This window comes from Molossus molossus, unplaced genomic scaffold (genome assembly GCF_014108415.1).
Source record: "Molossus molossus isolate mMolMol1 unplaced genomic scaffold, mMolMol1.p scaffold_m16_p_13, whole genome shotgun sequence".
NCBI lineage: Eukaryota > Metazoa > Chordata > Mammalia > Chiroptera > Molossidae > Molossus > Molossus molossus.
In genome coordinates this window covers 86,827,401-86,844,319 of record NW_023425348.1, presented here as the reverse complement: position 1 = coordinate 86,844,319, position 16,919 = coordinate 86,827,401, and the positions used below count along the sequence as shown (strand labels likewise).

The 16,919-nt window shown below is 46.5% G+C and overlaps 1 protein-coding gene across 1 annotated transcript in view; it reads right to left on the bottom strand.

Moving 5' to 3' along the window:
- STX3 (syntaxin 3) overlaps positions 1-14,625 on the bottom strand; it is a 43,680-nt gene extending 29,055 nt beyond the window's left edge. The window contains 2 exon segments of the mRNA XM_036257843.1: positions 13,875-14,177; positions 14,179-14,625. Of these exon segments, the coding sequence (XP_036113736.1) occupies positions 13,875-14,177; positions 14,179-14,481 (606 nt within the window). The 5' untranslated portion in view covers positions 14,482-14,625.
- Positions 14,626-16,919: the final 2,294 nt, after the last annotated feature.

Genomic DNA, 16,919 nt, shown 5'->3' with positions numbered 1-16,919 from the left:
ATTAAAAGCCAGAAATTCTGAGTAATCATGTCTGCTCTCAATAGCAACTCAGTGCTCTCTGTTCCCCCATTTAAAGAATCAGATGGCTTCCTCCAATGCCCAGTTCTCCCTCCTAAACTGTTTCGTTTCTCATCCAGTGAAACCCTCTCAGAGGGAACACTTCTCCTTTCTGCTGAAATACATCTTCCGCAATTCACTTGTCAGATGAATCAAGAGGAGACACATTGATAATGAACCCTAGATGGGCCTCTCACTTTTACTTTCCAAGTGTTCTCACTGAACATCTGGAGGCAAGAACCAGCCTACTTTGGAAGATGAACACACTGAGGAATAAACTCAATACCAAATCAGCCCAAGGCCAGTGAGTAGGTAGACAACTGGGCAAAAACCGAAGTCCCTGATGACCGCACCCCACGCATTCTGCCATAACAATCACACTACCACATAACATGTGTGTTTGGTTGAAGACACTCTTGTGGTTTCAAATATATTATTTGATTCTCACATCATCCCTAGGAGAGACAAATATTACTTTCTCCATTTACAAGCAAGGCAAATTCTTAATTAGGTTAAATGACACATCCAAAGTAATTTAGCTAATCATGGCAGCATTAGGACCCAAAAGCAGGCCTGTGGGAGCCCAGCACCCTGCTCTTACCTTCTACACTCCATTTGAAGACATCCCTCCCAGTCTGGCTTGGAAACACACCCTCACTTATTTCAGGGGATGCTGCAATGTCAATATAACTCAACTGGATTCATCTATATCCATGAATGAAAAAAGATACCAATGCATAAAATCCTATGAATGTACATGTATGTAGGGACACAGAGATACATCAGACTGAGTTGAAAACCCAACTCTGCCTCTTAGTAGCTGTGTGACCTTAAACAAGTTACTTAACCTTTCTCTGCCTCAGTTTCCTTGTTTGTAACATGAATACTCACAGAATTGTTGTGAGGATTAAATTAGTTGATATATATGAAATATCTAAAGCAATGCTGGGTACATATTAAATGACCAAGACCATGTCATCTAAAGCAGAGATGTGGAAACAATAAATGGGTTACCAAGGAGATCAAGGAAGAAATAACAAACTTCCTGGAAATAATGAAAATGAACACATAACAACACAAAACCTATGGGACACAGTGAAAGCAGTCCTGAGAGAAAAGTTCATAGCATTACAGGCCTACCTCAAGAAACAAGAATATTTTCTAATAGACTATCTAACCCTACAAGTTAAAAAATTAGAAAGAGAACACAAAGAAAAACCCAGAGTAAGTGAAAGGAAAGGAATAATAAAGATCAGAGTGGAAATAAATGACATAGAGACTAAAAATACAATACAAAACATCAATGAAACCAAAAGCTGATTCTTTGAAAAGATAAACAAGTTTGATGAATCTTTAGCCAGACTCACCAAGAAACAAAGAGAGGACCCAAATAAACAAAATCAGAAATGAAAGAGGTGAAGTAACAACTGACACCACAAAAATACAAAGGATTGTAAGAAAATACTATGAACAATTATACGCCAACAAATTAGACAACCTAGACAAAATAGACAAATTCTTAGAATCATACAATCTTCTAAAACTCAACCAGAAAGAGTCAGAAAACATGAGCAGACCAATAACAACTAAGGGAATTGAAGATGTAATCAATAAACGCCCAGCAAACAAAAGCCTGGGTCCAGATGACTTCATAGGGGAGTTTTACCAAACATTCACAAAAGAACTAACAGCTAATCTCCTCAAACTATTCCAAAAATCTAAAGAGGAAGGAAGACTTTGAAGCTCTTTTTATTAGGCCAGCATAATCCTAATTCCAAAACCAGATAAAGACACCACAAAGCAAGAAAATTATAGGCCAATATCCCTGATGAACATAGGCTCTAAAATCCTCAACAATATATTAGCAAATCGAATCCAGCAATATAGTACAAAAATTATTCACCATGACCAAGTGGGAATTATTCCAGGGATGCAAGCCTGGTACAATATTCACAAAACAATAAATGTGATACACCAAATAAACAAAATGAGAGATAAATCATATGATCATATCATATCAATAGATGCTGAAAAGCATTTGACAAAATTAAGCATCCATTTCTAATTGAAAAAAAAAAAAAGCATTTCCCTTAAAAATAGGAACAAAACAGGAATGTCCACTTTCACCACTTTTTTTTTTTTTTTATCCTCACCCGAGGACATCCTTCCATTTTTTGTACAGATAGAGTGGGAGGGAGAGAGAGGAAGGGAGAGAGAGTGAGAAACATCGACGTGAAAGGGACACATCGAGTGGCCGCCACCCGCACGACCAACCAGGGCCGGGGACAAACTGCAACCGAAGTACGTGCCCTTAGCGGGAACCGAACCCGGGTCTCTCCGGACCGCAGGCCGATGCTCTAACCGCTGAGCCAAACTGGCCAGGGCCACTTTCACCACTTTTATTCAACATAGTACAGGAAGCCTTAACCACAGCGATCAGACAAGAAGAAAAAATAAAAGGCATCCAAATGACAGTTTTACTTCCTGTCATTATTCGCAGATGACATGATATTGTACATAGAAAACCCTAAATCTACCAAAACTATATTAGATTTAATAAATGAATTTGACAAAGTATCAGGATACAAAATAAACATCCAGAAATCAATGGCATTCTTTTTCTTTTTCTTTTTTTTTATCCTCACCCAAGGACATTTCTTCGTTTTTTGTTCAGATAGAGTGGGAGGGAGAGAGAGGAAGAGAGAGAGAGAGAAACATTGACGTGAAAGGGACACATCGAGTGGTTGCCACCCGCACAATCCAACCAGGGCCGGGGACAAACTGCAACGTAGCGGGAACCGAACCCGGGTTTCTCTGGACCTCAGGCCGACGCTCTAACCGCTGAGCCAAACCGGCCAGGGCTCAATGGCATTCTTATATACCAATAATGAACACTCAGAAAAGGAAACTAAAAAAACAATCTCATTTACAATTGCAACAAAAAAATAAATAAAATAAAATACCTAGGAATAAACTTAACCAAGGAGGTAAAAGACCTGTTCTCAGAAGACTATAGAATATTGAAAAAATAAATAGAGGGAGATATAAAAAAGTGGGAGCATATACTGTGCTTGTGAATTGGAATAATTAACATCATGAAAATGTCCATACTGCCCAAAGCAATCCACAGATTCAATGTAATCCCTATTAAAATACAATGGCATATTTCACAGATCCAGAACAAATACTCCAAAAGTGTATATGGAACCAAAAAAGAGCCCAAATAGCCACAGCAACCTTGAAAAAGAAGAACAAAGTACAAGGGATTACAATACCGGATATCAGATTATACTACAAAGCCATTGTAATCAAAACAGCCTGGTACTAGCATAAGAACAGGCATAGAGATCAATGGAACAGAAGAGAGAACCCAGAAATCGATCCAAGACATTATGCTCAATTAATATTTAACAAAAGAGGCAAGAGCATGCAATAGAATAAAGACAGTCTCTTCAATAAAGGTGTTGGGAAAATTGGACAGGTACATGCAAAAAATGAAACTTACACCATGCACAAGAATAAACTAAAAATGGATGAAAGACTTAAATGTAAGTCATGAAACCATAAAAATCCTAGAAGAAATGTAGGCAGAAAAATATCAGACATCACAATTAGCCAAATTTTCACCAATACATCACCGAAGGCAAGGAAAAAAAATTAATAAATGGGACTACATTAAGCCAAAAATATGGGAAAACATATTTGCCAATGATATATTGGATAAAAGGTTAATATCCAAAATATATAAAGTACTCATACAATTCAACAAAAGGAAGACAAACAATCCAATTAAAAAATGGGCAGATGACCTGAATAGGCACCTCTCCAAACAGGACATACAAATGGTCAAGAGACATATGAAAAAATGCCCACAGTCACTAATCATCAGAGAAATGCAAATTAAAACAATTATGAGGTACCACCTCACACCTGTCAGAATGGCTGCCATTAACAAATCATCAAACAACAAGTGCTGGTGAGGATGTGAAGAAAAGGGGACTCTAGTACACTGCTGGTGGGAATGCAGACTGGTGCAGCCACTGTGGAAAACAATATGGTGTTTCCTCAAAAAATTAAAAATGTAACTGCCATTTGACCCAGTGATTCCACTTCTAGGAATATATCCTAAGAAGCCTGAAACACCAATCAGAAAGAATATGTGCACCCCTATGTTCATAGCTGTGCTATTTACAATAGCTAAGATCTGGAAACAGCCAAAGTATCTATCAGTAGATGAGTGGATAAAAAAGCTGTGGCACATGTACACAATGGAATACTATGCAGCTGTAATAGAGATCTCTTACCCTTTGAGATGACAAGGAGGGACCCAGAGAATATTATGCTAAGCAAAATAAGTCAGTCACAGAAAGACAAGTATCACATGATCTCACTTATTTGTGAAATATAATTAACACAATAAGCTAATGAACAAAACAGATCCAGAGACAGGAAGTAGGGAACACACTGACAAACCTCAGAGGGAAGGAGGGGGCCTGGTGGGAAGAGAAAAACCAAAGAACGTATATGCATATAGGCATAACCAATGGACACAGGCAACAATGTGGTGAAGGTGGGGGTGGGGTGGGGGGAGGCAAGAGCGGGGAGGAGGATGTCAATGGGAGGAGAAAAAGAGGAACATCTGTAATATTTTCGACAATAAATATATCTTTTAAAATGTTAAATTTAAAATGTAAAAATAAAGCAGAGAATTGGGCCTTGTTTTCTCTAGAGAAAGTTTTTGCTAAAGATGCAACTCGAACGCCAATTCTCAGAAGTTGACCGCAGGTTCCTTAGGATGAACTGAAATTTAGTTAATTTATTTGAATGAAGTCATTTCTCTATAGAGTTAAAGAAATAAAGCTCCCTGCGGATTTCGTTCTGCTACAGTCTCACAAATTCTGTTATTTACAACTGTCATTACTATTTATTTCTAAATAGTCTGTCACTTCCATTTTGTTTTCTTTTTAACCCGTTATTTAGAAGAGTGTTTTTAAATTTCCAAAGCAAGAAACACCTGGGGAGGACTATTACTGTATTGTTAGTTTTTATTTTATTATGTCATACCAGGGAACGTGGCCCAGATGACTTCAAGTTCTGTGGAATTTGGTATTTTTTGTGTCCTATTACATGGTCAATGTTTTTTAATCTTCTATATGTATTTGAAAGATCTTGAATTCATTTGTTGGATATAAAAATCATCAAGCCCTGGCTGAGGGGCTCAGTTGATTGGAGCATCATCCCCTATACCAAAAGGTTGTGGGTTCAATTCCTGGTCAGGGCACATACCTAGGATTCAGGTTCGATCCCCTGTCAGGGAGCGTACAAGTTTTGATAGAAATGATTGATGTTTCTCTCTCTCTCTCTCCTTCCCTCCCTCTCTCTAAAAGCAATAAAAACATATTGTCAATGAGCATTTTTAAAAAATGTAAAAAAAAAGTTTTAATAAAAATAAAAATCATCGAAGTTTCATCTCCATGTGCCATGTTCATTCCTATCTGCTTCTGCGTCTCAAGACCTGACCTAAGTCTAGAGACAGCAGTGAAACAGGATGGAAGCTCACATAAACCAAGGAAGGAGAAACAAACAAAAATGTCCTCCAGGTAGATGTTATCTATATTGATGAGTAATTTGTGGTTAGGGAGATTAATGCATCCAGACTCACACAGCCGAAAAGGAACAAAGCCAGGATGTGCTGCTCAGTCCAATTCATTGTTCACAGTGCACTAACTTAGAAAAGGATCTTAGGGCCTCATAACCAATCATCACACCCACAACCTCCTTCTCACTACAAGGTCCCATCCAGAGTGAGTCATTCATTTGTCCAATTAAACATCTGCCACTTGCCAAAGAAATAGTACAGACGCTAGAGACACAGACCCAGCTCAGCACCACCCAAGCGCAGGGACCTCACTGTCTGAGATGAGAGGCAGCCAGGCACACAGGTCATCACAAGCCCGCGTGGTGAGCGGTCAGCACTTACACAGGAACTGTCCACCCAGGAGAAGGGGCTGCTCAGCCTCGCCTAAACTCAAGGCAGGGCCTGGGGAAGAGGAAGCCTACCAGAGATGTGTGCAGAAGTGAGTCCTTGGGGAAATGCGGAAGGTGGAGTGGATTCACCAACGGATGCCTTCAGGAAGGCCCCTGGGATGAGAAGACTACACCTTTCTCCTGCTTTCTCTCTACCATTCAAGTAGATTCAAAGAATACCTTCTGCCTCCTCCTGGAGAGATCCAGTCCTCTTTCAAACCTTCCCCTTCCCTAGCCTTCTTCACTCTTTTCTGACTTCCTCCCTTTCCCTTCCCCCAGCTCCCCTACAACATCCAGCTCCCTAGGATACAGAAAGGAGGAAGGAACTGATCAAGGCTTCTCTATTCCGTCCTCAGCCTTCTCCTCCACCCATCCTTCTGCCTGTTCCACAGCCCCTCCCTCTCATGATCCTTCGGGAACACTTCATTAGTAGGTACAACAGACAACATTTTTGAGCACTCCACATGTGCTGAGGGTTCTTCCAAGACATGGGCCCTGGTTCTCCACCATCCCGAAGTGATGCCTCCCAACAGCAACCCACCCCAGCTGCAGCACACTCCACCGGCCACCGGAAACCACTTCCCAAGCACCAAAAGCAGATGCCACACCCACACGGTCATGAAGCACAAGAAAGACTGAGAAGCTGTCGTGGGCCAGGGGAGGCTGAGAACACAGGACAGCTGAATGCAGTGTAGTATCCTGGACTGGACTCGAGAACAGAAAAAGGACATTCATAAAAAAACTAGTGAAATCCAGATAAAGTCTGGAGGTCAGCAAATAGTAATGTACCAATACCACCTTCTCAGTTTCGAGCAACGTACCATCGTAATTAAGACATTAAAAAAGAGGAAACTCGGTGAGGGGTACACAAGAACTCTCTGTACTCTTAGTAACTTTTTTTTTTAATCCTCACCTGAGGACATTTTTTCATTTTTTTGTTCAGATAGAGTAGGAGGGAGGGAGGGAGAGAGGGGGAGAGAGAGAGAGAGAGAGAGAGAGAGAGAGAGAGAGAGAAACATCGCCGTGAAAGGGACACATCGAGTGGCCGCTACCCACACAACCCAACCAGGGCCGGGGATGAACTGTAACTGAGACACGTGCCCCTTAGCGGGAACCAAACCCCGGTCTCTCTGGACCACAGGCCGACGCTCTAACTGCTGAGCCAAACCAGCCAGGGCTATCTTTGTAACTTTTCTGTACATCTAAAATTAGTCTAGAATAAAAATTAGTCTAAAATTTTTTTAAAAAGCAAATCTGATGCCATACCAAGCTGCCCTAACCCAGACAGCTAAACATACCAGAAAGTACACGGTCCACTGATCTCTTTACATGGGGACTGAACTTCAGTCAGTCTCCAGACAGACTGGGGCACGTTGCTGTGGAAACGGCCCAATACCAGAAAACGGGCTGACCTAAATGGTGAGGGGAGGAAATTACAGAGGGGTCTAACATAAAGGTGGCTGGAGATAAGGCCCCTCAGGGACCACAGAGTCTCCAGGAAAGTTCACTGGCAGAATATCCCCATTCACCCACGGAGGTATGATTGACAGCTTTCCCGGCTGTGGGCTCGGAGGTGAACATACAGGGGGAAGGAGGCATGCAGGGTCTGTGCTGTCTCGGAGAGCAGGACATCACAGGGCAGGGGCTTCTGAGATTACAACGGTGTGCGGCTGCTTTCATACATCAACAAAAATAAAGAGCCTGTGGAGGTCCGAGGAAGGCAGCGTAAACGCTGTCAGCTCAGGGTCTGAAAGTTTTTCTGCAGTGATGACATTGGAACTGAGCCCTAACGTGTTTAAGATTTGGCCAGGGGGAAATGGGGCAGCTAGAGTTTCACTGTAGCATCTACATCTTCCCCTTAGTTTTCTTTCTGAACGAGGGCAACCTTCCAGGATGCACTGGGCTGGGGGTTGGGACATAGCCAGGAGCCTTGAAGCTCATCCATCCATGTCCTGGAGGCTGGAACTTCTGGCTTCATTAGCAAATGTATGGGTTTCCTGAGTTAATGTTGTACTTCAGGCAAATCAAAATTCACCAACACACTGGGAATGGAGTGGGACGAGTAAGTCATAATAATGAATAAGGGACATATGAGGGCCAAGCTGTTAATTAGTTAACAAATGTTTAATAGGTAACTATCAACCATGCAGAGTGCTAGGCACCGGGCCCCAGAGGAATAGCCCATCAGCCGCTGCATCGAGGAGCATACAGTAGTTGGGGAGATGAACAAAACAGTGCAGGGCAACACAATAAAGCAAGAAAGACATGCTCAAGTCTTGATCCCACCACTTCCGAGCTGGAGGCCTCAATCAACTGTGAGCCTCAAGCCCCTTACCTGTAACATGCGAAAATATAACAGTACCTTGACTTGCAGGGTTGAGAGGATTAGAGACAAGGTATGTAAGGCACCTAACACAAGTCCTGTCCAATAGTAAGTAGCTGCTCAGTAAATGATCACTGTTACTGTAGCTGGTAGGACAAGAAGTAACAGAACCATTTATCTTAAAGACAAGAATCACCCAGAAGACAAAGAGTCTATCTCATAAAGAACAAATGGGCCCGGCCAGTGTGGCTCAGTGGTTGAGTGTCGACCCATGCACCAAGAGGTCACTGGTTCGATTCCCGGTCAGGGCACATGTTCAGGTTGTGGGCCTGATCCCCAGTGGGAGGCATGAAGGAGGCAGTCAATCGATATTCTCTCTTGTCGATGTTTTTCCTTCTCTCTCTAAAATCAATAAAGAAAAAAATAAAATAAACCAAAAAAAAAATAGAAAAAAATAAAATAAACCAAAACAAAAACAAATAGAAGTTCACTCCATGGTAACAAATAACCCTGCTGATTTATTAGAAGAAAGGTATTTTGCTACAAAGCAATACACAGCCCATGCAGCCTATTGGAAGGGAGGGAGAATATTCTAGGCTCCGGTTAGGGGGCACTGCCCATAAAGAATGGGTTTGTGCAGACAGGTAGGGATTGGACAAAGGGGAAGGGGGCACTGAAAGGGAGAGAGGACACATGAACAAGCGTTCTCCCTCGGCACCTGCCAGTCCCCTCGCCTCCCCACACTCACAGGAATAAAAATAAAACTAATCCCCTTCACTCATCCAAGCATTTTCTCTCTGGCCTCTGGCTGATGGGTCTGTAATCCCTACACAATCCCTGTCCTCTCATCTCAGCTCTGCTTCCCATCTGCTCACAGCAAAACAGCTACCCCGGGAATGAACCCCCCAGGGAGAGAGAGGAGCTGGGGAAGAAACCACTGGCTAGGTAGAAATCCTATCACTGAAGGATGGGGTCTCAATGAAGAGATTCTCAAGTCGGGATGCTAAGATTTGGTTATGCTCCAAAGCACCTGGCACATAGTAGGGGCTCGATATATGTTTACAGAATGAATTCCGTTTTATAGGGAAGTTCAAAATAGATCCAGAGACATGGAAGTAGGGAACAAACTGACAAACCTCAGAGGGAAGGAGGTGGGGGGATTGGAAAGAGATAAACCAAACAATGTATATGCATATATGCATAACCAATGGACACAGACAATAGTGTGGTGAAGGGAGGGTGGGGGGGGGAGAAGCGGGGGACATCTGTAATACTTTTAACAATAAAGATGAAAGAAAGAAAAAGAAAGAAAGAAAGAAAGAAAGAAAGAAAGAAAGAAAGAAAGAAAGAAAGAAAGAAAGAAAGAAAGAGAGAGAGAAGTTCCGCTCTGTGTTTCTGTGGGGCTATACTATCACCATTATCCTGAGCAACTCTGATCCCGCAGATACCCCAGAACTTAAAATGGGGAAGGAGGCCAAAGACAAGCCCTTTAGGAAACAAGACAGAACAGAAAGAGCAAAAAGTTAGACTGGCCTTTCGAGCCCCAGGTGGTTGATTTCACTGGGTGCTGGCCTTGAAGGGAGAGTACATCCCAAGTCATTTCTAGTCCTCCAAAGATCAATCTCCAACAGAGTCCAAAGTCCTTGACCTCTATTCCATACATCACTAGCTTCTCTATTATCATCATCTACCTTCCAATTGGGTCTTTTCATAAAATACAGCCCTTTGTTTACCCTATATGACCCATTTACTCTTTTTTTTTTTATCCTCAACCGAGGACATTTTTGCATTTATCATCAGATAGAGCGGGAGGGAGAAAGGGGGGAAGAGGCGAGAGAAACATCAATGTGAGAGAGACATATCGACTGTTTGCCAACCACAGGACCCCAACCGGGGCCGGGGACAAACTGTAACCCGAGGTACATGCCCCTAGCAGGAACCAAACCTAGGACTCTCAGGTCCGCGAGCCAATGTTCTAACCGCTGAGCCAAACCAGCCAGGGCTGACCCATTTACTCTTTAAGACCGGGACTTTATGTAATAATTCTGGCTAACATAATGCCCAGCAGGATGGGGTCAAAAAGAATGAGGATGGGTGTGCCCACCACACAGAAGTCAAAGAGCACTGATCCTAGTGTATATGTGGGACACCCAGCAATGGGAGAGTAGTTGAGAAAATTCAGGATCCTTGCCTTACTTGGGAGACTCTATTTCCTCTGAAGACATTAGACTTGATTAGGGACCTGAGCTCAAGCATCATTTCTGGGAAGCGCCCCACTTCCTAATGCCCTGTCCCCATCTCCCACAGAGTATTCCTGCAGTTGCTTCTATCACAAGGATAATATCACTGTGCCTGTTTCTTGTGTCTCCCTATCTGACCGGGGACTTCCTAAGACCCAGGAAAATGTGTTAATCACCATTACACCCTAGCCCCATTCCAGAGGGCTTGGCACATAGTAGGTGCTTAGTAAATGTTTGCTGAACAAAAAGAGGCCAGGCAAGAGGTTCCTGGACAGGAACTGTCTGCACTCAGCAGATCCAAAGTTCAGCTACTGAGAAATCAGCAGGACCCGCCTTGTGAGATAGGCTAGGTGTAGGCACTGCACATTCCTGGCCAGTCTGTCCTAGACCCTAAAGAAGGTGACTGCTGAGAAAGCCCACCAGGAGAAGTCGTGCAAGCGATAAGTTAGGTCTTGTGACCCCGGCCTCGGGAGGGTGTACCCTGCAGTGTGGATGCTGCTCCCAGCAGGTCAAGTTTGAGGAGCTCACATTGAGTGTGGTGGGTGATTATCTGATTTTATCCTCCTAATGACCCTAGGGGAAAGGTACAATGATCCACTTTACTACGGTGCAACTCTGAGATCTCAGTCCTATGGACTCCAGAGCCTAACAGGTGCTTAGCACAAGTTCACAAGGAAACATTTTACACAACCACACATCCTCAGGGTGGATGGAGGCCTTAAATCTCCTGATTTGCCTCCTCCCCTTCACAGGTGCTCAAATCCCTACAACATGCAATGTTCCAACAAATCCTTGCCTCCTCCCTCCCATGCTTGAGGGTTCCCAACCTCTCCAGCCAGCCTAGCTGATCCTTGGCAGCTCTGACCACTAAAAATGCTTTCATGCAGAATCCTAGTTTCTACCCAATCAACTTCATATCTCCTCCCTGTATCTACACAGAGCAAACCTACTCTTCTGCACATGACAGTCCTCCAGCTCTCTGGAGACGGTTATCAGCTCGCCTCCCCCAGGGTTTAGAAAGATGCCTCAGAAAGAGATTGCACAGGCCGCTCAGTGTGAAACTGGTTTCATGAAGCTTAACAAATGCCTTTCCTTGATAAAGGAAATCAGAGAGAGAGAAGATGGTTATCTTGTGGCAATGAGAGCTGCGTCTCTCCTAGGGGAAGTGGGGGGGGGGGTGGAGAGAGGAACTGGACTAGAAACCAAAATTTATATAAACCTTAACAAAGTCTTCATGGAAAACATTAATATTGCCGAAGGGGCTTCTGAGGTCAAGCAAACTTTTTGTTTTACATGGGAGGAACAAAGATTCAGAGAGGGAAGGTGACACAAAGGAACAGCTAAGTGGCAGGGCCACAGTTAGAACCCTTTGAACCTGCAGCCCAGTCCCACCCATGTCCCTGCTCCAAAACACTAGAGCACCTGTGATTTCAGAACTGCACTCCCATAATAACTGTACTCCCGTAATAGCGGCACCGGCTAGTCTCACTTTCACCACCACCCCAAGAGGTAAAGGGAGGAAACAGAGTTAGCTCCACGTTACAGGGAGGAATAAGGAAGCTTGAATTTATACTTGAAATTTAAAGTTCGATGAAGGCTCTTGGCAGCTTGTTGACAATGGCTATTGAAAGAGGTTATGGGGTATCTTCCCCTGGAAATGGAACCCTAACTAAGTAAGGGAAGGGAGCCACCTCTGCCTGCTGTTCAGTTTGCACGCTTTTATGACGGCCGGGTGTACTGACCAGGGAAGACCTTCAAAACCATGCTCCTCTTCCCTTTCTGCCTCCCCAATGTGCTTCAGAGAAAGAGCACCGTGGAGGGTCACCAGCTGTGGCCTGCAGCATCCCTCCTATTTAGCCTGAGCTCTAGTCTCCTCACCTACAAAAATAGGGGCAGTACATTCTACCCTGTTGGTAACTGTTGTGAGACTCAGGTGACAGAGAGCAGGTAGGAGGCAGGGAAGCTCACTCTGGCAACTGTCCCTTCCCTTCTCTCACTTCCTCATTGACCTGCTCCTCTGCCGCCCTGCTACCCTCAGCAGGTGAAAAGTCATGAAGGTCTCATCCACGATAAGGGAGGAGAAAGAAAAACAATTGTGACATCATCCTACTAGTTTCTCTCACCTGTATGAGGTCCTTACTCTTCCAGAGAGCTGTACAGTTAGTAGCATTATATTTACCATTTATTCATACCCTATGTGCCATGCACCACACAGGGCTCTGCGTGCTCTCTTGGGGTTAGTACTCACAACCACCCATTTTACAGACGTCAACCCTCTGACTCAGAGGTTAAAGGATAGGTAGCTAGTACTTCTGCACTTCTAACAAGCTCCCAAGTAGATGGACTACGTTGTGTCAAGGGCTAGATTTTAAATTCCATTAAGGCAGAGCCTGTGCCCAGGGCTTAGCACTGGACCTGCCCCTAAACTGCACTCAATAATTATGTGTTGAATGAGTCAGTGAATATTTGACTCAAAAACCTATTATGCTTTAACACTTCTCCATATTAAATCTCATTATGTCGTTTGATCTCATAACAGATCTCTAAGGCATGATCATCCCCATTTGACAGATAAGGACATAGAGGCTCCTGGAAAGAGTAAATAGTCTAATAGCCTTTGTGCGGCAGGGCTGGAGGCCGGCTACCCTCAGAACCTTTGGCCGACCACAGCTGTCCTGAGGATGCTGGGGAAAATTAATAATTATAGACCACCGGCTGACAAGGAGCTGGACCCATGCCCGCACGTAACCAGCTCCAGCCCTGGAGATCGCCCAGGAGCCGTGAGCTGCTCTCGGGGTAGGGGGCCGTCAGGCTCCGCGACCCCCAGAAGGGAAACAGGGAGGGCAGGAAGAGGCCAGTCGGGGGCGTAGTGCCAGGAAACAGCGGGCAGGCGGTGACCTCGGACCTCCCAGGGAGCTCGTTCAGGCACAAGCACTGCCCGAGGATCCCGGCTCCGGACTGACACTGTCCAGCTTGAAGGGGTAGAAGAGGGAGGGGGAGGCTGGAGGAATCCAGGGAAATCGCAGTCCGGCGATGAATCACCGGCACATGACCCCGGTGGGGAAGGGAGGGGAGGGACGGCGCAGGAGGCGGCTGGGGCGTGTGGAGGGCAGGCCTCGCGCCCGACCCCTCTCAGCCTGGACTTGGGGAGAGAAGGGAAGTTCCTCTCCCGCGCAGCTCCACCCTCAGAAGCCCCGGCCCGCCGGGTTCGGGGCGACGGGACTCACGGCCTTCAGCTGCTCCAGCCGGTCCTTCATCCTGGTGCCCAGGCGCCCCGAGGCAGGTGAGCGCGTCCCAGGTGAGCGCGTCCAGGTGAGCGGCCGGAAGCGGCGACCGGGCCGGACCCGGGCTAGGGCGCTGGCGGCGGCGGCGGCGGCCGGCTAGGAGGAGCGTCCGAGACCACGGGAGGCTCCGCCGCGCCGCCCCCTCCGGCCCCGCCGGCACCGCGCGCTCCAAATCCGGCTCCCGGACGAGCGGCGGCGCGCGGCGCTGATCCGCCCGCGGACCCGCCCCTTACCTGGGCCGCGCCCCGCGCTCCTCCTTAAAGGGGCCGAGCCCAGCCGCCCGGCCACTCTCCGCTACTAACTCCACCTGCCCTCGCTCCTCGTCCCTCTGGGCAGCGGAGAAGGCTGGGAAAGAAAACTGAGCGCGCGTAGATCCCGCCGCAGGGCCGAGGAAGAGCAAGTGGGTCCGTGGGACCTCAGGTCCTTCCTCTTCACTTGACAGCCATTCGCTGCGGAGCAGGCTCCGTGTCAGGTTCCAGCCCTCAACAGACTCCTGGTCCGGGGCGGGGACAAAGCACCACAGACAATGAACTTTAACACAGTGTGGCATGTGACTTGTGCTAGAATGAGCGGGGGAGAGAGCAACTAATGTCACCTGGGGGAAAGGCCATCTCAGTGGATTTGCACAGCCGACAGAGGGTGGTCCTAGAGGAAGTAACTGGAAGTGCGCGGGACAGGACAGGCGGAACGAAGAATTCGGATTCCGTGATGGTGGCAGTCGGGACCCTTCCGAGATATGTGAAGTAGTTCGATGTCGAAGTCAGAACGCTTGCTACTAACCATTTGCGTGACTGGGAAATCACCGTTTCTCTAGGGGGCTGTTTCCGGATCCATAAATCAGAGATAGTACCCACTTCACAGTTCGGTGTGAGGCCTGTGTGACAGAGGACTGACTGACTGGTCACGTGTAGAGCAGGATTGTAAGTAAAGATATTTACACTGGAAAGCGTAAGCCGTTCTCATTTCCTGCCTGGTGTAGACGTTCCCAGGTGAGTTGTACCTTCTGAAAGGGGGGCGGGTTCTTCGCACTGCCCCGCCTCCCCCCCTTCTTCCCCCCACCCTGTCTTCTCTCTTCCTTATTTGTCCTCCTTCTTGGGAACAAATGACATACCCAGCAAGACATACCCAGCAAGAAGAGTGGCTGTCAATAAATGCGGCTGGCAGTCGGAAGATTCAGTTCTCAAGTCAAGAAAAGAATCTGCTCTATGCATTCAGGTTAGAGGGCTGTAATATTTTTCGTAATTCTAATAGAACTTTGCCCTCTTCTGCGGTCTCAGCGCGTGCCCCATGCTGACTTCATCGCCTCCCCTAAAGATACAAACAGTCGGTGAGCAGCCGGGCTGTGGGAACTCGGCCATTCTCAGCCCTAGTCCTCCGTCTTTAGCCCTAAACACTTTCTTCTACCCAGGCGTTAGCTAGGTGGTTTCCCACCTGTAGAAAATGCTTTCTACGCCCCCTGGTGGTCATACACAGAAAAAGAGTAAATCAGAAACAGATACCACCTTCACTTATCAAATCTTCCTTGGGATAGCTAGGTGCCGGCGCCTCAGGAAAAGTGGGTCTCCTGACTCCAGACACAAAGAGTTTTGCCATAAAACAGCTGTCACTTAACATCACACAATATATTTTCTCATCTTTCAAGTATAAGAGCTGATCAAAACTAATGATTCCCACTCTTCAAGGTAAAAAATATATCATGTATTCTTTATTTTCATTTGTGGGTCTCTCATTTTGAAAGATTCTATATCCCTAACAAAATATACTTACTGTGTAATAAGCCATTTTGTTTCCTCAAACCACAGACTGGTGGTTGGTGGGAAGGAGTAATATGGGTGAAGGTGGTCAAAAGGTACAAACTTTCAGTTATTGGATAAATAAGTTCTGGGGTGTAATGCACAAGCATGTTGACTATAGTTAACAATACTGTACTGTATATTTAGAAGATGCTAAAAGTAAAGGTTCTCATAAGAAAAGAATTGTTGTGTAATAGAGGGAGATGGCGGCGGGCAGGACCGGAGGTAGGGTGAGTGTGCGAGAGAGTGAGCAAGTGTGTGAGAGAGTGTGAGTGGACATGAAGGTGGATGACCAAACCCGAGCAGTGCAGAGACGCAGAGCAGAAGGTTCCTGTGCTGTGGACAGGAGCAGCCGGCTACTGCAGTGAGCGTCCCTTCAGGGTGCTTCTCCCTGTGCCATGGGGAGGTCCCACCATTTTGGAAGATCCCGGGTCTTCCCTGGGAGGAGGCCGTGGGAGCGGCTAGGGCCCAGCAACCTGAGCCCACCAGTGCACCTGGCACCATCGGACCAGTAGACACTCTGTGTCAACACAGACCGGTGCATAGAGTGGAGCTCCCAAGGTGCTGGTCACAGAAGCCACAGACGGCCCAGAGCCCAGCACCATCCCCCATAGTAGCAGCCTGATCAGAGTTGAGATATACCCCCAGCAACAGAGGCTGGGGAGCAGACATCCATCCCCAGGCAGCAGAAGCACAGACCAGCAGCTGAGACCCATCCCCCAAAACTAGAGCAAAACCTGAGCAAGAGTTGAGCCCCACAGGGCAGCAGCAGAACCTGGGGCTTCACAGAGGCCTGTGTGGTCCAGTAGCCCACAAGAGCAGTGGGAAGCCGGAGCCCAAGAGAGACTGGTGGGATCCAGCTGCCCGCACACGGAATCTGCAGGGTGCAGGGGCAGGGACTATGTGATCTAGTTACCCGCAGGACCTGCAGGGTGAGGGGGCACCAGAGAGGCCTGTGTGACCCAGCAGGGACTGTGCGATCTAGTTACCTGCTGGACCTGCAGGGTGCTGAAGTACCAGAGAGGCCTGTGCGATCCAGCAGGGACTGTGCGATCTAATAACCCACTGGACCTATGGGGTGCAGAAGCAACAGAGAGGAATGTGCAACCCAGCAGGCACTGTGCCATCCAGTTATCTGTGGGACCTGCAGGGTGCTGAAGCACCAGAGAGGCCTGTGTGACCCAGCAGCCCATAA